This window comes from Pan paniscus, chromosome 3 (genome assembly GCF_029289425.2).
Source record: "Pan paniscus chromosome 3, NHGRI_mPanPan1-v2.0_pri, whole genome shotgun sequence".
Lineage (NCBI taxonomy): Eukaryota > Metazoa > Chordata > Mammalia > Primates > Hominidae > Pan > Pan paniscus.
Window position 1 is genome coordinate 108,131,169 of NC_073252.2, and position 24,961 is coordinate 108,156,129.

At 41.3% G+C, this 24,961-nt stretch overlaps 1 protein-coding gene across 4 annotated transcripts in view; it reads right to left on the reverse strand.

Annotated features, from left to right (window-relative positions):
- Positions 1–10,174: 10,174 nt before the first annotated feature.
- The window catches only part of ELOVL6 (ELOVL fatty acid elongase 6), a 149,357-nt gene continuing 134,570 nt past the window's right edge, over positions 10,175–24,961 (reverse strand). For all 4 annotated transcript variants that reach the window (XM_003830025.5, XM_008955395.4, XM_008955394.5 and 1 more), the window contains 2 exons: positions 20,391–20,542; positions 10,175–12,555 (listed from right to left, as the gene is read on the reverse strand). In XM_003830025.5, the coding sequence (XP_003830073.2) occupies positions 12,131–12,555; positions 20,391–20,542 (577 nt within the window). In that variant the 3' untranslated portion in view covers positions 10,175–12,130. The remainder of the gene's footprint in view (positions 12,556–20,390; positions 20,543–24,961) is intronic.

Genomic DNA, 24,961 nt, shown 5'->3' on the forward strand with positions numbered 1-24,961 from the left:
AGCCAGGCTGGTCTCGAACTCCTGACCTCAAGTGATTTGCCTGCCTCGGCCTCCCAAAGTGCTGGGGTTACAAGTGTGAGCCACTGTGCCCGGCTCATTTTTAAAGGTTTATTTGTGAGTTTATCGGTGTATTAGTCGTTTTCACACTGCTGCAAAGAACTGCCCAAGACTGGGTAATATACAAAGAAAAGAGGCTTAATTGACTCACAGTTCCGCATGGCTGGGGAGGTCTCAGGAAACTTACAATCATGGTGGAAGATGGAGGGGAAGCAAAGACCTTCTTCACAGGGCAGCAGGAAAGAGAGAGCTAGTGAAGGAAGAACTTGCCAAACACTTATAAAGCCATCAGATCTTATGAGAACTCCCTCACTATCAAGAGAACAGCATGGGGAAAATTGCTCCCATGATCCAATCACCTTCCACCTGGTCCGTCCCTCAACACCTGGGAATTACAATTCAAGGTGAGATTTGGGTGGAGCACAAAGCCTAAACATAATCAAACAGCAAGTGAATAGGTGTACCTTTGATGATGCTTCTAGTGAGTAATATTTCACTCACTACTTTTGAGTGACAAGTGACTATTTAATTAGCTTAGAATTTTATATGTAAACTCCACAGTTTTAGGGTTTGAATATACTAATCATTTGGGAATTGTCTGTTTCGAGAGTCAAGTTTATTTTACTGAAAAACCTCATAGAAAGACACACATGATCTTGACAGACTTGCCCATCAGGACCATGATAAAGGCCATTCCATTTTAAACTCAGATGTTTGTGTTTGTAGTAATACCCTTCGCAATTCCAAATTGCTTTATGCAGAAACTGATATTTAAGCTATACAATATAGAAATTCATTTCTGTCTCCCAAGGAAATTTTTTATTGCATCATTCGTGCTCGAAGTAGTTTTATCATGAAGAATGATCTTTAGGACAGATTAAAAATATATTGCTCAAATAGCAGACACTCAGGTGAAATTGTTTTCTTTCTTTCAAAAGCCTTGGCTAATTAATCATAAATGAGTATTAGAAACAGCAAACAAAATACAAGCTACAATGAATATGTCAAAATATACTTTACATTTTCCCTAATAGAGGTATAGTTTTTTACCTAGCACCTCATTCTCTGTTAGTCTGGAAAAGATGTTTGTTTATAGTTTCATTTACAGTTTGTGTTATAATAATAAGACAGAGAAGTTCCATAGGTAAATTTCTGTAGTATCACAGTGAAGAATAAATAGAGGCTTATGTGTAGACCACCCAGAAAAAAAGAAATTAAGAAGTAACACAATAGTAGTAGTAGTAATACTATTAGCTAACATTAAGCAATTACTATGTACCAAGTAACTATGCTGTTATGGTTTGAATGTGTCCCATAAAGTTCATGTGTTGGAAACTTAACCCTAATGCAACAGTATTGAAAGATGGAACCTCGAATAGGTGATTAGGCCATGAGGGTTTTGCCCTTATGAATGGATTAGTGTTATTATTGTGGGAGTGGGTTAGTTATCCAGAGAGTGGGTTTCTGATAGAAGGATGAGGTCTGCCCACTTCTCTCTCTCTCCCCTTTGTAGCCCTCACCTCTGTCTCCCTCTCTCTCTCTCTCTTTCTTACCTTTCCACCTTCCACCATGGGATGATGCAGCAAGAAGCCCTTGCCAGATGCAGGTCTCTTGACCTTGGACTTCCCAGCCTCCAGAACTATAGGAAGTAAATCTCCATTTTTCATAAATGATCCAGTATTAGATGTTCTGTTATAGCAGCACAAAATGTATTAAGAGATATGCTAAGGGCTTTACAAGTATTATCTAATTTAATCCTCATAACAACTCTATGCAGTGGGTACCATTTATTTATTTATTTATTTATTTGAGACAGAGTCTTGTTCTTGTCACCCAGGCTGAAGTGCAATGGTGCAATCTCAGCTCACTGCAACCTCTGCCTCCTGGGTTCAAGCGATTCTCCTGCCTCAGCCTCCTGAGTAGCTGGGATTACAGGTCCCCACCACCACACCCAGATACTTTTTGTATTTTTAGTAGAGATGGGGTTTCACCATGTTGGCCAGGCTGGTCTCGAACTCCTGACTTCAGGTGATCCACCCGGCTCGGCCTCCCAAAGTGCTGGGATTACAGGCATGAGCCACCACGCCCGGCCTGCAGTAGGTATCATTATTATTGTGTACATGAAGAAACTGAGACACAGAGTGGGCAAATAACCATCCCCAAGCAGATGGCAGTTAAACTCCAAAGCCTTTGTTCTGAAGTCTTAGGCAAGAACTTTTGCTAATCACAGTCACAATATTACAGAAGATTGTAAAATTTCCAGTGGAATAAGCAAATAGTCATAATCCAATGGCTCAAAACACAGTTCTGCCTGTTTAAAAGTATAAAACGAAAAATCACAAGGAATTTCTCAACACACACACACAGACACTCATGCAGACACACACACTAAACACACAGACATGTGGCAAAGATAGAGATCTATTATGGTACCTACAACCATAGGCTAAAATGTATTTATTCTTTCAACAAATATTTCGCCTTCTACAGGGGCCTGGAATTTCAGGAGAGAACAGGCAAGCTTGATTCCTGTCCTACAGAGCTTGTAATCTATTAAAGAAGACAGATGTTGAATAGACAGCACACAAATAACTAAGTATATATTTACTGGGGTCAAAGTCCCATAAAGTAGAAAAGCACGGTGCTCTGATAACATACCAGGGAGCCCCAGCCTGCACTTCCCAGGAAGAGGAAGTGGGCACGTGTGATAGCCATGAATCAGAAGTGGAGAAAATCCACATAATTATTGTGATTTTCTGCAGTTTGATCTTTCAATTCAAAAAACTGATTTTCACTGGAAAGGCAAGGACTTGTGTTGTTTTAAGTATTTTTGTACTTTGTTACTTCTTTACATATGTAGCATGGTGGCTGGGTGGAATTTAAGTGGGTCTCAGGGACGTCCGCGCCCGTGGTGGGGCAGGTTATAGGGAGCCTTCAGGAGATCTAGGGCTTCTAGAAAAGGAACCCACTTCTGCTGGGCCCAGATATGTCTGAGCAGGTCCAGGAAGCTGGTGTGCTATTTGCAGTGGAGCTGAGGATGTTCCAGAAAGGGCATTCATCCATGGGGAAGAAGGTAATAGGTCTGATGAGTTCAACCTGAGGAAAGCTTTGTGTGACCCATGCAGGGGAGGAAGTAGAGATTCTGCCGCAGCGCAGTGGCCATTCCCCGAATCTATTCCCTGGCCCCCTGATGCATGTCTGGCTCTTGAGTTGAGGGGGCCAGGTTTCTCCCACAGAAAGTCTAATTAAGGGAAAAGGGGCATCTGGCCCCACTGCAGAGCAGAGGAACCGTTGCCTTTCTGGGAGAAGGGGGATGCCTGCTGAGACTTGCTGAACCTGGCTGTGCACAGCGATTTCAGGGCCCGGTGGAGAGATGCAACAGCAGCTGCGCCTGGCAGGGATGGGTGGGTGGGAGGGTGGGAGGAGGGTGGGAGGGTGGGAGATGGGGTGACCACATAAAAGAAATGCCTGGTAGAGGCTGCGAGACTCACTCTGGCAATTTCCAGAATTAGATGCGAGGGACTTGGCAGGAAGTCAGAGGTCCTGCATCAGTGGGAGCTACAAACCGGCACAAAAAAAAAAAAAAAAAAAAAAAAAAAAAAAAAAAATTTAAATTGCCTCTGTAGGCTAAGGGGTCCTAGGGAAACTTAGGTTAGATGTAAATGAACAAATGAGTTGGCATGGCAGCCTAAGTCTATTTGAAAGCTAAGTAGGTTTATTTATGTTCTATCGATTTCATTATTCTAAAACTAAGTTGAAATTAGAACTGCTTCTAATTCAGAAAAAGTGCTTGTTTTGCAAAAAAGCTCTGGTGTTTTGTGGTAACTCATATATAACTGTGAGCAGTAGTGGATGCAGGAATAGTGAACCCTGTTTTTCTTTTCTTCGTAGAGAGATATTAACAGCCTTAGCAAATACTCACTGGAGTTTTCACAAATAAAACATAGCAGAGAAATACCCAGAGGGATAAGTTTTCCCTCTAGTATGAAAGGAATTAGTGTAGTCAATAGAAAAGCAAGCTGTGTGTGAAACCCCAGAGTGTAGCACAGGGTTTTCACCCTGGGTGGGGGGGCTGAAAATACCGAAGATGACAGAATCCAGTGGTGAGACGGGTGGCATGTCAGGAGAGGCTGTGGTATGTGTTTAACCCTCAGGCTGCCACGGTGCTTTCATAGTGTGCGTGTATGATTTTCCCCAAATAAATACATATTCTGTGATGCATAATAAGGCTAAATCCTAAAGGTTCCTTCCTTCAACTATTATATAGATGAAAACAATGAAAAGCAGTTAAACTTAAAATGGATATAGGTTAGGCGTGGTGGCTGATGCCTGTAAATCTCAACACTTTGGAAGGCCAAGGCAGGAGGACAACTTGAGCCTAGGAGTTTGAGACCAGCCTAGGCAATATAAGGAGATCCCGTCTCTACCGATAATGAAAAATTAGCTAGGCACAGCGGCGTGTGCCTGTGTTCCCAGCTACTCGAGAGGCTGAGGTTGCAGGGAAAGGTGATCGCGCCACTGCACTCCAGCCTAGGCGACAGAGCAAGACATGGTCTCAAAAAAGAAATAATAAACAAATAAAACAGATATAAAAAATATAAAAGGGATAAAATGGGATAATTAATTAGATAACAGTCTCTTTTAGATCAGTAGCGTCCAATCTTTCCTGACCTAGAGCTCCTCGTCTTGCCTAGAGTCCTTTGCTTAGTGAGATGGTGCTACGGGCAGAGGGCACATGTGAATTCTGCACGTGTGTGTATCTAGTTTTGTGAGGCTGGGGGGACACAATGTAGCCACTCCTCCTCCACACACACGCTGTGTAAGTCCCTGCACTCAGCTGGGTCTCCCTGTTTGGTCTCAGGTAGCAGTGTCTGGTAATAACCGAGACCCTGTCCCAGACCTACCGAGGCTGGAGATTAATCAGCTACAGACCAACCAGTGAGGAGCTGTTTCAGTTATTTTAACTGTCTTGCCCATTGATTTAGAACACCCACCTAAATTCATTTATTCTAAAAAAAAAAAAAAAAAAAAAAAACCAGCCAGGAGTGGTTACATTCCCAAAATATTGGTGTTGTGAACCCGTTTTTGTTCTTTCATAGGAAACCTGCTCTATTATATCTTGGTCTTGGAGTTCCATAAGTACAGCATTTTTGTTGGCTAGACGGTGATATGCTTGTATGTTTTAATGCTTGCTTTATTAATTTCTGAAACATCCACTTTTTGAGACATGTAACAGAAGCTACATGATGGCACTGTCATCTGTATTAGGTTTCTGGGACTTTGATAACAAAACAGAAACGCTCCCTGAAGTCTGATTTTCCTCCCCCTCCCCATCCCTTTTTGAAGTTAATAAAAACACTTTGTGTGCAGGATGGATTTTTCCCCATTTGACCCTAAGTTAAGAAAATACATTAAATAGATTGCAAAGTTCCATCTTAACAATTCTGAGATGTGAAAAGACAATAATTTGGCCATGAGAAACCTGCACAAATAACGGTTTCTTGGGTTTTAAATATAAATGCTGTAGGGACATTGCTTTTGTACACATTGTAACAATGTGACAAAAGGTGATGAAGAATGACAAACTATTTCACCTATAAAGTGTGCCAAAGAACTTTCCAGAACACTGGAATTTGAAGGCTAAATTATTTAGGGATCAGGGAGTGGATGACTTGGATTACTCCTGCTAGTATCTGGCAGGCGTGTGAGTAACCTATTGCACCATTAACTAAGAAGGAGGTGCTGTACCCGTTGTTTTCCCTAAAATATATTTTGTCCTGAGACACTCTGTCCAATAGTGCCAAGTATTAGAATTTTATTCATTTATATTCTCATTCTTTTCAAAATATTGAATGGCTGCAGCAAAATCCAAGCTAAGATTATGTCCAAATCTCATTCCTTCCACTTCTGTAACACTGGATCTAACAAGCACATTTTTCTCATCTGTAAAAATGGAGATTCAATTTAGACCATCTGCCCCATTAAGACTGCTCTGGCGGCCGGGCGCAGTGGCTCATGCCTGTAATCCAGCACTTTGGGAGGCCGAGGCAGGCAGATCATGAGGTCAGGGGTTCGAGACCAGCCTGACCAACATGGTGAAACCCAGTCTCTACTAAAAATACAAAAAGCCAGGCGTGGTGGTGCGCCCCTGTAATCCTAGCTACTCAGGAGGCTGAGGCAGAAGAATTGCTTGAACCTGGGAGGCAGAGGTTGCAGTAAGCCAAGATCTTGCTGCTGCACTCCAGCCTGGGGGACAGAGCAAGACTCTATCCCCCCCACCCCCCAAAAAAATTGCTCTGGTGAACCAACAGAGGTAGAAAGCATATGAATTGTAAAATGCTCTATCAATCTATCAATGAAAGGCATTACTGAAGGGCTGGACATCTTATGGACATTTAGTCAGTAGTAGTTGAGGGCTACAGCATCTTTGGGCTCTACTAGAAAGCAAGGAGTTTTAGTGACTCATCTCTGTGCCCCAAGCCTATGGGTGTCAAGTGTGGAAATGGCATTTCTGAGTATTTGAGGAACCCTCAGTGTCCTAGATGTCCCATTTAAATTGCCCAGAGTAAGAGAAAACAGAAACACAGTTTGATTTTAAATCAAAAGTTATGATTTTATTTTTAATTTTAATACACCAGGAAAAAATATTTTTTTTTAATGTCGTGAAATAAGCACTTGAAAATAACAACTTCAACATTGCTGTGATTTGCTCTGTGAGGCTTATATGGGTGGGCTTCCATATGAACATGGGCTCTGAGGTCCCCAAGAAGCTGAATCTTCCAGTGGTTTTCAAGATAGCAGCAAGCAACCTCCTGCCTGAATATGTCTAGACAGGCAGACCTGTTTGAAACGAGTATGACCAGGGAGGACTGTTAGGCTACTTCTGTGGCCTTCTTGGTTTTTGTCGATGGAAATAAAGTCTCAAGTGCTAGTAAGCATTGGGAAAGTAACAGCATTTAAATACCAATGTCGAGTCAGAACCCTTCATGGCCGGCCCGAATGGGTTATAAATGTGGCTTGACCGTGACTTATGGGACCAGTTATTAATTTAACCAGTTACTTCAGAAGAGGTTACTACAATGCAGTGTTGGTTTGGATGTCTAGTGAAATATATTTTACTGTGAGACTTCTGCCTGCCCAGCCTAAAATCAAAGTGCCACTTTTGAGCTCTCCCAAGCCCCACTCACGAATGTGCTCCCACTGTCCATCTAACTTCTAGAACAACTTCCACATCACTTCCTTTAAAAAGTGTCAATCAGGAGGAAGGGAAGCCTGAGAATTCCCCCTGCCATCTGTGAGCTCTGAATTGTCAAAGTCTCTGAGGATGAGGAAAGTAACTTGATTCAACAGGTTTGTGTATGTTCTTCAAAGCTCTGTGCATGTGTGCTGTACCGGCCTCTTTAGCTATGAGTTGTGCCATATGGCTCGCAGATGTTTATAACTGGAGTCTGTCACAACAGCATTCAAGAAAATGCTGTGACTGCACTGACACTTGTTTTGTGTAAGTCTTGGACACCAGCATACAGAGGCTGTTGCTCATTGGCAAACTGGGACCTACCCCTTCATACTGATTGTCGGAACAAAATAGAGCATCGTGATTTCATCAGCTCTCACTTTAATGTGTATACACTACTGGCCAAATGTGGTGGTGGATCTTGGCAAAGTCTCTTCCTGATAGCAATGAGTCTGAGGCACAAAGAATCAGGTGTTGTATAGAAAAGACAAAGAACGATGTTTCAAAAGCTGTGGGAGACAATGACTCACAGCATGAACATAGGCTTTACGATCATCCTAAATTGAGAGCAAGGTATTTATTATCGAAAACAGAGACTGGAGAAAGACACTACATTTGACTACTGGGACATTCTGGGTGCTTATAAAATTTTGACATGATATTATTTTTCATGATGGAAACTTTTAAGGAATAAGTGTCTACAAGAGGTGGACATGGACCATGCTTATACAACTTAAAGCTCTGAACTCTGAGAGGCAAAGTCTATTTGTTCTCTACTCTCCTCACAGCCTCTTGAATCAGACCTTGGCCAATCCAGTTACTCTGTTAAAGAATCATTAAGGAAACCAAAAAAAAAAAAAAAAAAAAGCCCTCAGAATATGTCCTAGCTGCCTCGGTTGTGTGACACACACCATGGTCTCTGAGTAGAGGCTGTACTATCAGAATAAAGAAAAAATAGTAACCTGAGCATCTTGTCTCTCCCAGGTAATTCAGAAGCTGGGGCTATGGCCAGACTTCTGGAACAGTCTACTCTAGCATCACTGTACTCCAGGAGCTTTGTTACTCTGATGTGACAGGCTTTACCTTATGAAGATGCTACATCTGATTAAAAAAAACATTCTGGGCCAGGCACGGTGGCTCACGCCTATAATCCCAGCACTTTGGGAGACCAAGGCAGGTGGATCCCTTGAGGTCAGGAGCTCGAGACCAGCCTGGCCAACATGGTGAAACCCTGTCTCTACTAAAAATACAAAAATTAGCTGGGTGTGGTGGCGGGTGCCTGTAACCTCAGCTATTTGGGAGGCTGAGGCAGGAGAATTGCTGGAACCTGGGAGGCGGAGGTTGCAGTGAGTCTAGATCGCGCCACTGCACTCCAGCCTGGGCAACAACAGCAAGAATCCACCTCAAAAAAAAAAAAAAAAAAGACATTCTGTGGGTCTCTTTCTGTTCTTCTAGGTTCCCACTGTCTTTCCCGTCAATTCTACAAAACCCACTCATATGAAGTTTCTAACTCAGTCTAGACATATTAGTCTCTTTTCTAATCAGTTTCTTTACATGAGCAGAGAGGTGGAGAAGCGAGGGGATATAATCAAGCCTTTCTTTTCCCTCTAGCAATGTACATGTAAAGTATTCCCTCTTCTCCCCTTACTTTTGTAGTGGAGCATAATTAGAAGGATGGGAGTAAGTGACTTCGAATAACCACCTCAATCCATGGTTTTAATTTGGTACTTTGGCCTTGCGTTAGATGTAATATGGTAGTTACTCTTTTCCCATAAGCAACACTAGAAGGTCCACATAAACCCCCTGCTTTATGAATAGAGCATTTCTCACTAGAACTTCATTGCAAACTCATGGACTTGGCTTGATGCTCAGACCTAGTGTATGAAATCATGTGTGTATGAAATAAAGGATTTTTTTTCAGTCCAAGAACAATGTTTTCACCATAGTAGGATTGGGATGCAGTGGAAAATCTTCAATAGAAAGATACTCTATTGCAGCATAGTGGGGCAGCTATAAAAACTTGCCTGCCCAAGTTTTTCTGGAATGTTAACTGGCAGCAGGATTATCTATGCAGCAGTCAATTCTCTGGTAGGTTTCAGATTTGTCATGGGCCAGTGATCCAGCCTCATATCTTGATATGATTAAAGCGGCTAAGCTGAGATGTTAAAAACAGTGTATTGAACCTATACTACCAAAATTTTGTTTTGTTTTTTTTTTTTTAAAAATGTGGCTTTTTTCCCTCCCATGATAAACATTGGAAATGCCTTTAGATATATTTAGCTAATTTTAAAACTATTAAGACATTCACCCTGTAAACAAAAATTCCAAATTATTTTACAAGTAAAGACAAACAAACATGAACCTAATACCAAAATGAAAGTGCTTTGGAAGCATCATTTAGAGTCTTTTTAAGGTTTATGCTCACTTCCGTTTCTAACCTGCATTAAGAGATCTGCAATAAATCACTCAATTAAATAATTAAATCAACCAGATGAGCCTCCAATGGGTCCTTCAATTAAATTCAAGTCAACTGTTACGTGGCCTTCTCCTCATTTTAATTATTCTCATTTTCTGTTATAAGGAAAAAAGGCTTATTGCACGGTATCATGTATTTGTGAAGCTCAAAATAACATTTGCATCCTAAGCATCTATTAGCTCTTATAAAAGGACCTGTCTTTTCAGCTCATGTCAGATTTTGCATAATTTATAATACATTCCTCCATCAGTTGTGTCTCACCTATGAACCAACATCAAGACATTATAGACTGCTCACAATCATTTAACATAGATGTAACAGCTTTCCTCCCCTGCACTGTCCCCCACTCCCCATTTCTTCCAGTCATGACTTGGTTTGCATGGATTCTTTGTTCACTGCTCAAACCATTCACACAGAATGGAATAAAACTTTATTCTTTTTAAATTCCACACATAAACGAGATGCTGAAAAAGCCCTTGCCATCTCTGACAGAAAAGCAGAGCAGCTCTGTTTCATGAACGACAGCACAATTAAAGCTAAAATAATATAAAAATAATTCGAAAAAATCCCTTTTACTGTACACTCTCAAAGCAAGAAAGAGAAACAACAGTTTTGTTTTGTTTTTTTCTGCTAGCCAGAAAATGTGTTTCTATTCATTTGGGCTTTGAAGTTCAGTGTACCCCACATCTGTGTGTCTGTGTGTGTATGCGTGGCTATGTGCGTGTAATCTATGCAGTGTGGAAGCCCCTAATCTTTTCATCTAGTTTGCCTAATCATTAAGCTACTTAACCAATTATAATACTATTATGTCACATTGAACAACTTTACATAATTGCTTCTTTGAAATACTAGGAACATTGACACATGTATTTGGCTTGTAAAGGACTGAAATATTACAGATAATATTATCCAGCTTTTTTTTTTAAAGAATATGGCTCTTAATAAATTGATTTTGAGTTCCAGAGCTAAAGTCCCTTTTAAAACATTTCTGAAGCTGACTTGAAGCAGGATGAATATCTTCTGATTTGGCCAAAGACATGACAAGTATTTCATATCACTTAAAATTTGAGGCATAAGTGTATGGGGGCCCTTTGTTGTCAACTGTTTTCAGCCAAACTTGCCTTGAAGTTTGTTGTAGTATTGCCACTCAGCCAGCAGAGGGCACTTTAAACACCTCTACATTGCTTGGGGAGCAAATGCAGATGATGCAGAAACACAGTGTTCCCCCAATATCAGGAACAGCCCTGTGATTTCCTTTTGGAATTCACAAAAATATCGAAAATATGCGCTATACTATGGGGTTTCATTTGGAAAGTTATGAGTGTGTGTGAAGTCAAACAGGGAGGGGCATACACACCGTCTGTCTGTCGAATTGATCTTTGGCTCACCTCTTTTCCCACTGCCTTTCTCCCTTTTCCAGCTCACAGTGGTCCTGGGCCGGGCCTTTTTACAAATACTACAGAACCCGTTTTCACATTGTTTGGTTGAGTGTTTATCTTTTTCAATTCTGTATTTACTCTTCTGTTCAAAAGCCCGGGGCAACTGAACAAAAGGATAATGCTTCATATCTCACTTAAGAGTAGAAATTACAGTTCAACTATCAGAAATGCTCTGGGATGGAGCTGCCCCCATGGGACCTGGGCTGCACTGTTTCCATCCTCCCAGGAAGAATCTTGGGGAAGTATTCACCCCCTTTGGTTTTGGCAAACTCACTAGCCTGAGGCTATGCAGTGAAGATGAAGTTAGTTGAAATATAGGTGTTTACATCTGTTTTCATAAGGATGATTAAGACATCTTTTCTCATGGGGTCTACAGCAGCTGGCATTTCTTAAAAAGGCTTTAGTTTCTGCAAAAGCATTATTGTTCTAGATATACACCCTGTGTCTCTTTCATTTTTGTCTTTTCTATTGGCTCCAGTTTAGTGTCCATAAAGTTAGAAAGGATTGTGTGTGTTGTGCTCGCACAGTTTCTAGAGTAAAAATCTTTCATCTTAGAGAAATGTGACACTTAGTAAATACATTTTTTCCTATGTGTTAATAGCCTTTGTTTGCCTTTGATTAGTCTCCTCTGCTTCTGGCTTGCTTTTGTTCTCCCTTGTCCTAGAGTTGACAGATAAAGAGGGAATGGGGTCTTCCAGCAGCAGTGCTTGGAGATGGAGGTGCACTCAGTGAGTCCTCACCCTAAAAGGATCATAAACTTACTGGGTTAAATCAACCTAATTATCCCTAAGCTGCCTTGGGTTTTGTGTTTGCTCATGTTTTGTTTTGTTTTAGCTGCACCACGTGTGATTCCTTGTGCCATTTTCTTTTGTCTATTATTTTTCTTGATGACCCTGAGCTATGGCTTCCTCCTCAGTTCCAACACTATTCAGCTTTCGTTGTTTTCCTCATTTTGCCGATGTAGGCCTCAAAGAAGAAATGGCAGAAGAGCACAAGGTAGCTGAGGTACATGAGTGAGGACCAGAAGATGTTCTGAAAGTGAGAGTGACACTGGTCATGCTGCATCCAGCAGAAGACCAGGTAGTTAACCACACAGCCCATCAGCATCTGAGTGATCTGGGACAAGGTGATGAACATGGCAAACTTCCGGGAGACTCGGAAACCTGCCGCCCGCAAGGCATAGTAAGAGTACATCACGGCGTGCACGCCATAGTTCATAGTCATGAACCAACCTCCCCCGGCAACCATGTCTTTGTAGGAGTACCAAGAGTACAGGAGCACAGTGATGTGGTGATACCAGTGCAGGAAGATCAGCTTCTGCTTCCTCAGAATAATGAATATTGTATCTCCTGGAAGACAAAGAGGAAGAAGTTACGTGAGATCCTTGACCACCAATAACGATGACTTACAGTTTTGTAAGAGGGTAGACATCCTGAGCTAGGACTGGAGAGTTACATGGACTGGATTAGAACCCTGAACTGGTACTTACTAGCTCTGTGACCCTGGACAAGTTAGTTATCCTCACTATTTCTAGTTTCCTCATCTATATAAATGGTGATAATTTAAAAGAGTAGCATGGAATCGCCTGAGGATTAAATAGGATAATCAGCATGGCCCTCTTCACACACAGGAGGCAAGCAGCAAATGTTTCTTTCAAGGTATTTCACACAAAATCTTATCCATCATTGATCTGGAAGGGACATTAACAACTATGTTGCCAACTCCCAACTCAACTATACATTTTAGGAAATACCACCTGGAGGGGACTGGTGACTTGTCTTAGATCATTTATCAATCAAAGGAAACAGACTGGAAGTCAAGTGCCCAGCAGAATGTTCTAAGGCTTCTCTAGAGTAGTAAAACCATAATTTTTCTTTGGTACATGATAAAAGGTACCCCTCAAACACATATCTTTGTGAGCTCCCTAAATTACACAGCCTTGCCAAATGGCAGTGAGAAAAGTAAAACCTAAACAAAAGACAGAAAAAGGGGGACAAAAATCCTCTTCTATACACATTTGCTGACAAGGGTAATACGAATATTTTATACCAGTGAATCAAGTGAGGAGCAATTGAAAATAACAGTTTTCATTTTATAGAATTAACTGAAAAGATTTCCAGGATCTATCAAAATTTTGTCTAACAATATCCCTTTGAAGGAAAAGACCATAGCTTCTGAGGCAGGGAATTTATATTATGAAAGCTAGAATTATGCTGAGGTGGGTAGATGCTATGTATCTGCAATGCTTCACTGAAAAGTCTCAGGGCTCTGAAAATAGACTGTAGAACATTTATGTAAAATTGGATGAAGAGCAAGCCCAGTGAAAAATACACCCAATTACATTAGCGAGTAAGAAAATAAGGGAAGTTACGCTAGGATGTGTGACAGAAACAGGCTAATGCAGGTGAATGCGTCTTTCTCCTTCCTATCTCTATGGTTATGAGACATGGGAAAAATCGACATCCTTCATGACCTTTGGTGAACTCAAACCTGGCTTCTTTTTGTGTAAAAAACAAAAGCTAGAAGGTTCTTTTAATTTTTTATTTGTTTTTGAGACAGGGTCTTGCCCTGTCACCTACGTGCCATCACAGCTCACTGAAAACTTGATCTCTTGGGCTCAAGTGATCCTCCCACTGCAGCCTAAGGAATAGCTGGGACTGCAGGCATGTGCCACCATGCCCAGCTAATTAAAAAAAACTTTTTTAGTAGAGATGAGGTCTTGAACTCCTGAGCTCAAGCTATCCGCCGGCCTCGGCCTCCTAAAGTGCTGGGACTATAGGCGTGAGCCACCGCCCTGAGAACCCGGCCCTGGTTCTTCTTCTTCTTCTGAAATTTAATTAAGCGCAAAAAAAAAAAAACCAAAAAAAAAAACCTAGTACTTATTCCTACCTTATCCCTCATGTACTTCACAGATGGCCTAAAACGTTTGCACTCGGCAAGGTCAAAGAATGCTGGACTATGGGGAAAGACTTCTAAGGTTCTAATGGCAGTGGCTGGAAAGATACAGGTGGTGCCCCATTCCATTCATTAGAAGAGCTATTGGTTTATTTTCCTACTAAACTGTTAAACACTATTATTCCATATTTGTTTACAATAGAAAAAGAAAGTTGGCCGGGTGTGGTGACTCACACCTGTCATCCCAGCACTTTGGGAGGCCAAGGCGGGGGGATCACCTGAGGTCAGGAGTTCGAGACCAGCCTGGCCAACATGGTGAAACCCCATCTCTACTAAAAATACAAAAATTAGGCTGGCACGATGGCTCACACCTGTAATTCCAGCACTTTGGGAGCCCGAGGTGGGCAGATCACGAGGTCAGGAGATCAAGACCATCCTGGCTAACACGGTGAAACCCCATCTCTACTATAAAATTAAAAAAAATCCAGGTGTGGTGGTGGGTGACTGTGGTCCCAGCTACTCTGGAGGCTGAGGCAGGAGAATGGCATGAACCTGGGAGGCGGAGTTTGCAGTGAGCTGAGATTGTGCCAATATACTCCAGCCTGGGCGACAGAGTGAGACTCCATCTCAAAAAAAAAAAAAAAAATTAGCTGGGCATTGTGGCAGGCACCTGTAATCCCAGCTACTCAGGAGGCTGAGGCAGGAGAATCACTTGAACCTGGGGAGGCGGAGGTTGCAGTGAGCCAAGATCATGCCATTGCACTCTAGGCCTGGGCGACAGGGCAAGACTCCATCTCAAAAAATAAATAAATAAATTAAATAAATAGGAAAGTTGTCAGTTGTTATATTTCTGAACCTACTATCAAATTTTTGTTGAAGTCCTCTTCTCTCTTGCAAGATGCCAGATTTTTATGGTGTCTGTAAGTGTCAGGCAGACTGATAATGATGGATGATGGTGGTAACCCTCATACATATACTTAAGGGACAAAACTGGTGTCAGGAGACCCGGGATCTACTTTTCAGTGTTAAACTGTGCTATTTTTGTATCTGTCAGAGATCCACCATTTCTGTATAAGTACTACTCTGTTCCTCCAATCCCTCTGTGGACAATAACGCAGACACAATCAATTCCAGCTACCTTGGTTCATAGTGTAAAGAAGGTAGATGTCCAAGAAACTGTATGTTTAAAACAAGTTTAGTCATTCATAATTGAATAGATGCTTTTATGAGTCTCTTAGCATTAACTAAAATATAAACCCCTATACAATTCCAAACACATTATAATAAATTTGTCAAAGTAATATGCATTTCATCCTAACTCTTTAGTTTAACCCTATCATCACTTTTACATTAAAATTTTATTGTCTAAAAATGATTAAGAAAAACCATATTAGAATGGGCTAGTGTGGGATGGAAACTGGAAGGTACAATTCTGGAGTTAAGAATGGCTTTGTGTTTCTCCTGTCTGGAGGTGAGGGTATATCTCAGGTTTATCTGAGATACACTGGGTGTTTCTAGTTACTTTAGGGAGGGGAGTGGAGTGGAGGGTAGGAGGTGGGGAAAACATGTCCCGAAATCTCAAGAACAAAATTAATTTAAATTTGCTTAGGAGTTTTTTCCAGAACACATATGCAGGATGGTGGGTGTGGGAATGAAATTGATCATCTCCCAGCAATGGCTCTGGAGCTGATCAGTAGCACCATTCAACGCCCTATCAGGGTTACTATCCCCCAGACTGCTGACCCAAAGAGTGGTAGTTTCCCTCAGGCAGGGGGAAACTGGTGGGGCTCCAGAAGAGCTAACCAAGTCCTCTCACAGTCTTGGATATGGCAGCTGAGATGCGTCAGTCAGGCCACTCTGGCAGGTACAAATTATTTTTCCTCTGGGGAAACCACATAATGTCACATTTAATTTGTCATGAGCCAGAGTCATGCCAAGTCATGGTAATTTCAGGCTTTCCAGAAGCTATAGAGTGACCCAGAAATGTTAACTATCAGAGGGACTGTGTATTTGAGTTGGTCAGTCAATCTTTCTTGTTCAAATGTCCTGTTGGCATAACGGGAAGGACATTGGCCAAGTACAAGCAATGGGACTTTAGACTCTCGAACGTTTCAGTCATGTCATTTTAGCTACCTCCTGGCTCATGTTCTCTGTATCATGATTTCTCTAACCTTTGGTCCAACTATTTTCATTCAAGAGACAGCTTTCAGGCAGGGCATGTTGTTCCTTATACCCAAGTGTCCCTTCTTAACTACACCTTTGCAGCTGCAGGAAAAGCAACAAGCACTTGGAAATCCCCAGGGTGTTCTTGGCCACCAAGAGACACAGAGAGGCTACTCTGTGTGTGTGGTTTGTCACACACAGCTGAGTCCCTCTTCCCAGAGCTAGCTAGAGTGCTGCTGAGTCAGAGCTTCAAAAACAATGACATGCTCAACTGAGCAAGGACCTGGGCTCAGAGCAGATGTTTCCAAGTTTTAACAAAACAAAATCTCAGCAGGTTTTAATATAATCCAAATAGTAGGTGCTCAAAGATTTGGCACACAAAGCAGGTTAGTGGCTCTTTTCCTCTCACTTGTTCTAGTGGCCTAAAACCCCATAATTCACTGAAATGAGCTCACGGTTTTCTGCTGAAACAGAAAGGTCTTCTTGCTATTTATTAAGAGTTTAGTGAAGGGGGAGTTAGTGTGGAATGAGTAGCATTTCAGTTGGAGAAGATGCAAAAGTTCTGGAAGTTGATGGAGTGATGGTTGCTCAACAATCTGAATAATATGTATATTTTACTGCAATTTAAAACAAGAGTTTGAGTTTGTGGGAGCTGGGGGGGGGGATACAGTTTCAGTACTATACATGGAATAACTGTTTTTTTCTCACTAGATCTTTTCCTTTTGGTGCTCATAAAGAGTCCAGAATCTTAGAATATTGAAAGGTAAAATTTGAGACCTAAAAATAAGAAAAGTTCTAAATAATCCAAACAGGTAAATCTCTCTTAATTAAATAGTAGCGACAAGATTTTCCAACTGCAAAAACTGGAAAGAAATTTAACCTCCAAAATGCATGGGAAAAAAAAGTCATCCAGGCAAACATGTTGACTACATAAAGATCTAGGTCTGCTTGTCTTGGAGACACTTGCACTGATTTTGGACCTGTTTTGAGTCAGCGGTTTACCTCTGAATGGCCATTGTCAGAGGAGCTCCAGAGTATTTGAAGAACAATATCCCATATTTTAAAATGTTTAAAAAAAAGTATTCAGAACATGAAAATTATCTCTATAAAGGGTTTGAAACTGTATGAAGAATTTGTGTTACTAATTAGCCTCATTAAAAAACTATGTCAAGATTAGAATATTATTTTTTCCAACACTTCAATCTCATATTTTAACTGCATCGATTATTGGATAATCCACAAAGGACTACTACAAATTATTGTGATGAATGAGCCCTTTCCAGGGAAAGGGATTACCATGCCAGCAGCACACCACTCCTGTTGACTGCAAATAGGAGACTGGATTATGGCTCCTTTGGGGCTCAAGAGGGAACACTGTATTCAATTACAATGTCCGCTATGAGGCTGAGGGGAGTGGAGATTTGGGCCTGCATTAAATTAAGACAGGTGATATTAACATCATCAGCATCAACACAACCAAGATAGAAGATGAAAATATGAATACCTCTGGGTGCTACACTAATAGGTCTTCTCTAGGAATCCTAAAAGTCAGGAGGACAGAGAGCATAGGTCTGATTATGTCTTTAAAGGAAATTAATCACTACAGATAGCTTGAGGTGGCATTTCAATAAATTATTCCTCCAAAAGGTAGAAAGGACTATGTTTGTTCTCAAGCACCTCAAATACAGCTGTATATAACTCAGAACACAACACAATTAGTCCTTGCAGGGAAAAGGGGTTTCTAGAAGAAAACACTGAGGCTGCTTTTTTGTGATCTGAGGCTTAAAGGTCAGAAGTCCAGTCTCCAGCCATAGTCTAGTCTCCTACTTGCATCCTACTGGCATGATTATTTCTTATTAAAAAAAAATTTGGGGGGGAAGTAGTAAAAGGTAGAAACTGTTGAAGTGTTCAGGGGTAGCATTCAGGGGAAATCACGTTTCATGCATTTACTACATTTATGTAGTTGTAGTCAGGCCTTTGTCAAAAAAGATAGGGGATTAATAAGGTTATTAAATAGCATAAAAGAGGGATATATTTCTCAACTAAAATAATTCAGACTTTAATAACGTGTAATTTTATTTTAAAGAAAAAAAGCCACAGCCGGGCACAGTGGCTCATGCCTATAATACTAGCACTTTGGGAGGCCGAGGCGGGCTGATTACCTGAGGTCAGGAGTTCAAGTCCAGCCTGGCCAACATGGTGAAACCCCGTCTCTACTAAAAATACAAAAATTAGCCGGGTGTAGTGGCACACACCTGTAATCCCAGCTACTCGGAAGGCTGAGGCACGAGAATTGTTTGAACCCGGGACACGGAGGTTGCAGTGAGCCGAGATCGCGCCACTGCACTCCAGCCTGGGCAACAGAGTAAGACTCTGTCTCAGGAAAAAAAAAAAAAAAAAAATCACAAAACCCCAAGAGTAAAGAATACATGCTCACACTCTCAGATCAACCCCAGTTTGAGAACAAGTGCTCTGATTCAGAAACTCTATGAATCAAAGCAAATTAAAATATTCTCATATAATTTTAAAATTCCCAGAAATACCTCTTCAGATTTTGCAGGCATTGTCTGTAAATCCAGGGTGAAAACCACTTCTCTAGCCTATGACTTCATACCTAGTGGTACCAATACCTCCTGGGGCCTGGTTCATAAAATCTGTATTGTAAAATTCCTTTTAGATAAAGTTGCCATTCTATTTCAGCCGGTGCTTAACATAAATGCACTGAATGAATGACTGAATGAATCCACACTAATGCATTTTGCTCTGAGACCGTTTTCATATGATCCGTGTGTGTAGGCGTTTGTGTGTGTCTGTTGGAGTGGGGGAGCGGTGCAGGCGTGCACATGCATGCAGTAGTTATCTAGTTATTTTGGACTATCTTTGTACCTCTGCCCCTCTTAGGAAAGGTTTTCAGGAAAAATTTTCTTCTGTTGTTCTTCCCTTGTTTTTGACCTGGGAAGACAATAGCTCAAACCAATTGTCATCTACTTATAAACAGCAGGTTTCTGGCTTCCAGGGGAAGGTGGCTGGGTTGCTGGCCCGCACAAATCAGACAGTTCCCATTCTATCTGAATGGACACGAAGCGTGAACAAGGGGCACCTTACAGAAGACTGCTCATAGCTTATATTGCAGGTGGTTTGTAAGGAAAGTACAACACCAAACTCCCTTTTTAGGAGAAACAGGAGAGGGGACAATACATATTAGGTTGGTGCAAAAGTAACTGTGGTTTTGCCATTGAAAACAATGGCAAAAATTGCAATTGATAACTTTTGAACTAAATATGTATAATTCTTAATTGCAGGTGAAAAAAAACCCAGAACCCCAGAAGTGACCAGGTTTGCCTTACCAGTTTGTACCTGTACAATCTGTACCAGTTTGCTAGCATTACTCATGGATGTACTCAGAGCTTATAGTCACTACTAGATCTCTTTCTGTGTAAATAAAGATATCTTCCTGGAAAACTGTGCCCACATCAACTCCTTGACTTTACTATTTCTGGTAATCTGTGCCACACTTACATTCAAGACCATTCAAGGGTTGAGGGAAAAATTATAGAAATCTACAAATACAGCCTGTATTTTCTATTACTTTCTAGAAGGTAAATTACATTCCCCTTCCCTAAGGCCAGTCTTGATGATTAAAATCAAACACCACCAGAGACCAACCCTCAGCATTTGTTAATGAGAACAGGAGGGTCCCCAAATGAAAAGCTTAATTCCTAATCTGAATCCTAACTCTACAGATGAAAGTATGCTCAGATACGGGACTTGGAAATAGCTGTGTTGCTTTTTTTCCCCCATGTTTTAATATTAGCTCAGCTCAGTGGGCCTTTTAAAGGGGTCTGTACATTTTATAAGTCCGTGGAGGTATATTTTTAGTAGAGCTCGAAAATCAGCATGTTCAGTATAAACTATCTACTCTTAATATGCACAATGTAAAATTATTTAAAAGGAAAGAGGGAGCGAACAATAAAAAGTAGAAGTCAGGCAAGAACTCAAATTCATTCATTGTAACTTTCTTGCAACCAACAAAATAGGACCTTCAAAATGTTTCTTTGCTCACTAAATAAATACCGTGGATATGTTGCTACAAAGAGAGGGAGAGGAAATGGAAGAAGATACTCACCTAGTTCGGGTGCTTTGCTTAGCACAAATGCATAAGCCCAGAATTTGCTGACAGGTCCATTGTAAAAACCCTGGTCACAAACTGACTGCTTCAGGCCTTTGGTCATCAAAATGTACACCATATAAGCACCAGTTCGAAGAGCACCGAATATACTTCATAATGAAAAGAGAAAAGAAACAGCATTTAGGAAAATAGTTTCACTTCTCACATCAACCATACTTAGAAGACTGGTTGGCCACTGGCAGGAAATAGGCATAAGAATCATATTATTTGTATTTCCTTGAAAGCATCTTAAAATGTTCTGTAAACAAGAGCTAATACAATGACTCAAGGGCTTTATTCTGAAACCATATATGATACCACTTCCTCTTCATCAATGTTCCAAAAAGAGGTCATGAAAAAGGGTAATAGATTCAGAGCAGGATCTCATGAAGAATGCTGGTGACCTTTGAGTTTCAGCTTGGGAACTATTCCTTGGAGAGCAGATGGGTGTGGCTGCAAACTCTTGGAATTATCTCAAATTTGCCCTGTGCCCAATCATTCTCCAAGTTCTACTGGCTCTATTTCCTGAAAACCTGTTTACCTCTTAAGGCAAACTTTTCCTCTACCTCTGGACTCGCCTTACCAGCCCAGGCTTTTTGTGCCCTCCTTGGATTTCTCCAGCAGTCTCCAAATCACTTTCTACTGTCTGATCCATCTTTCTCAGAGATGTCAGAATGAGACTCCTTCAAAAGCTTAGCTCTGTCACCTCCTCCAGGAAGCCCATTCAGGCAGAGATAAGTGCTCACTCCCTGAGCTCCCTAGAACCAGTGTTGTGCTAATACCACCCCAACACTGTTCTTCAATGCCTCGCAATGTGTTTAATCTCCACATAGGCACAGGTGCTCAATAAAGACTGTTGAAAAAGTGAGATTGTTGAAAAAGTGAAGAAAAAATAAACAATTTCTTTAAATCAAAGAACTGGTAAGGAAATAGGAAGTTCTGGAACACATTAGGCTCAAGAAACACAACCTGCCATGGGAAAGCACTTGGCAATAGGAACAAGCAGCCACTATTACGAAGTGAGCCCCTTAAGTGTACGTCCCAGAGTGTGTGAACCACGCCCGGGACTGAAAGGAGAGCTGGCTGACCATGTGGGGAAGATGGACCTGCCTAGCCTTTTCTGCCCAAAAGGGCAGCATCTTACTCTAGAAGTCAGTTGAGAGATCAATGAATGAACACCTGTTGAATTGGGAAATGGAGCCTTCTTTTCTCCTCAGAGGCACTGTTTTTTACTTAAAATATCTTAGAGTTGCTCTAGAATAAATCACTCCACTAGGCTAACCTGTCCAGAAAGCACGCATCTGCCAACTAGAACTAAAGGTCAACTTTGTACAGTATCAAAATAATGAAGTTTAATTCCTGGCAATTGTCTATTAAGTTGGGTCTTTGTAAGTAGCTTCTCTAAAGGTATAAAGACTCCATCAAATGGTGTTACTCTTTCCACTGTATGAAATTGTCCTGCAGAGGATTACTGTCATTTTACAGATATAGATCCTGTTTAATCCTTCAGTGGTTTTTCTCTGCACTTGGAATAAAAACCTCAACTCCTTTATCAGGACTGACAAGGCCTCTCTGCACTGCCTCTCTCTCCCCATTCTCCACTCTCACCTCCTGCCATTCTCTTCTTGTTCACTGTGAGCCAATCACTCCAGAACTTTCAGACACTTTCAGTTTTCTGCCTCAGGACCTTTGCATTTCTCCCCTGTTCATAACAAAACTGGCTTTTTACTTTCTTATCTTAAGGAAATGTCTCCTCCCCGTGGAATGACCTAAGTCTTTATAGTCCATTATCTGTCCTAATTTGGGGATGAAGGGTTGATTTCATTAGTAGCATCAAGTAATAGAGATTTTTCTGTCTTATCTGAATTTTTTTTGTGTACAGTCTTTCCCTCACCAAATGATGGCTTTTTTTTTTTTTTTTTTTTTTTTTTTTTTTGAGACAGAATCTCGCTCTGTCAGCCAGGCTGGAGTACAGTGGCATGATCTCAGCTCACTGCAACCTCCGCCTTCTGGGTTCAAGTGACTCTCCTTCCTCAGCCTCCCAAGTAGCTGGGACTACAGGCATGCACCACCATGCCAGGCTAATTTTTAGTGTTTTTAGTAGAGATGGGGTTTCACTATGTTGGCCAGGCCGGTCTCAAACTCCTGACCTCGTGATCCACCTGCCTCGGCCTCCCAAAGTGCTGGGATATAGCCCAAAACCCTTCCTCTTACTCTACCTGCTGTTAGACTATGTAATTCCCACATGATCAGAGTAGATCCAAAGAATGTATGCTTGAAATGGTTGCTATCCTTTCATCCTTTTGGGTCTCAAAAAATCATTGTAATTTATTGCCAATTTCTAAGGTATTCACACAAGTTCATTTCAGTGGTCAAATATTTATTGGCATGGTTTTAGATGATGGAGTGAAAAAAAATCATTAAGCTAACTCTGGCTAGTGAGTGGTAGTCCTAGAAGACTTCAGAGGAAGTGGTATTTGAATTAGGGGCAAATAGGTATTCACAAGCTTGAGGGCTAGGGTATGGGGAGGTCAGTTCAGAGCACTGTAGAGTTGAAGGTTTTGATATCATGGTGACCTATAATATTGCTGACAGCAAGTGTATAGCACATATTATTGTCCCATATCTGGACAGGTGCCTCATTCCCTAAGCTCTGAACAATAAGGCTAACTCAGAACAGAGGACAGTAGCACTTTTCAGGGAAACCGTCAGTGCCAGCCATTGGGCCCATGTGTCTGTGGGCAAAGGCGCATTGTTGGGATGTGACAGTGCTACTGCTGGGGAGCACTGTGGGGGCCAATGGGATAATTGTTATTTGTGGGGAGCCACTAGCTCTGCCCCTCGCACATTTCATCCTCTGCACGCTTTGGAACCAGGTGGTTTTTATCACAACAGTGTCACATTGTGACACTTTAACAAAATACACTTTAAAGTGAAGAGACTTTCCTTCCTCCCTAAGTTACATTAGCTTGAGAGGCAGCGTGATGCAGCAGGCAAATATGCTGCTGTTCTGCTACCCCTAGTCCTTACTCAGGCTCACAGCAGATGCTGCTAATCAATCTCAGCAGTCTTTCTGGCCATCCCTGGACCACACATTTAAGTTCTCGGCCACTCTATGCCACTGTCAATAGATTAGAGTTGCAAATCGAACCCTTTGTACAATAGGCTCCAATCACAGTCCAATCACTTATTACTAATAGTTTTATAATTAGCCAAGTTACTGAAGTATTTTTTCCTCTGAAATGAGAATAATATCTAACATGCAAATTCATCTTATGAATTTTTTAAAGCACTATAAGTAAGGTATTTAGTTAGCATCAAGCCTCTGATATATAGGTGCTCAACGAAACAGTTTTCATTATATTACTCTTCTTACTCTATTACTATTTGTATTACTATTATTGCTGATTTACTTTGGCTAACCCTCAATGTTGAAAATCACCTTCCTCTCTGATCTTATTTTGTCAGGTAAGAGAGGTTAAGGTTAATTAACCCTAATTCAAAGTTAAGGAAACTGATTTACAGCTAATTCAATTTGCCACATTGATTGTTCACATTATTCCTATTGCTATGAGAATTTTTATTTATATACATATTTTTCTTGGACAAGTGAGTCTCTAGGAGCCGAGGATGGCTGTCATTCTCGAAGTACTTCTCAGGTTTCCGGAGGCCTGCTCCTGGTGTGGCGACCCCAAGGAGGGACATCTCCTGCAGTGGGGTTGCTCTTTTGGAGCAGTCGAAGTTGGCCAGAGCGTGGGGTCAAGGAGGGACAGCCTAGGCAGTCCACACCTGGTGGGCTCAGTCCCCCAGTTCCTGATCCTGACTCTCATCTCCACAAAAGGTAACCATGCACCAACTTTCCACAAGTGACAACTAGCAAGTTTACAACAGGATGTGAAATGAGCACTTTCCATAGAAGGGCTTGAAGGAGAGGCTGTTGGTATAGAAAAGCTTCTGTTTCAAGTGAAATGTATCTTTCCTTCAGATGATATAGATTATTCTAAATCTAGAGCCTCAAAGAGGCTGAGGGTCTGGACCACTGTGTTGAATGAAGGCAGATGATTACTACGTTACATAGTAATCCACAGAGCCTTTTCCCAGCTCTATGGTCATACTTTAAAAAAAAAAAAAAAGAAAATAAAAGAAAAAAAGAAATATACCATACAGGCTGGGCACGGTGGCTCATGCCTGTAATCCCAGCACTTTGGGATGCCGAGGAGGGTGGATCACCTGAGGTCAGGATTTCGAGACCAGCCTGGCCAACATGGTGAAACCCCATCTCTACTAAAAATACAAAAATTAGCCAGGTACGGTGGCACACGCCTGTAATCCTAGCTACTTGGGAGGCTGAGGCAGGAGAATTGCTTGAACCTGGGAAGTGGAGGTTGTAGTGAGCTGAGATCGTGCCATTGCACTCCAGCCTGGGCAACAAGAGTGAAACTCTGTCTCAAAAAAAAAAAAATAATAATAAAATAAAGAAAGAAAAAGAAATATACCATACATATGATTTTTGTCAAAGCCAAATGAAA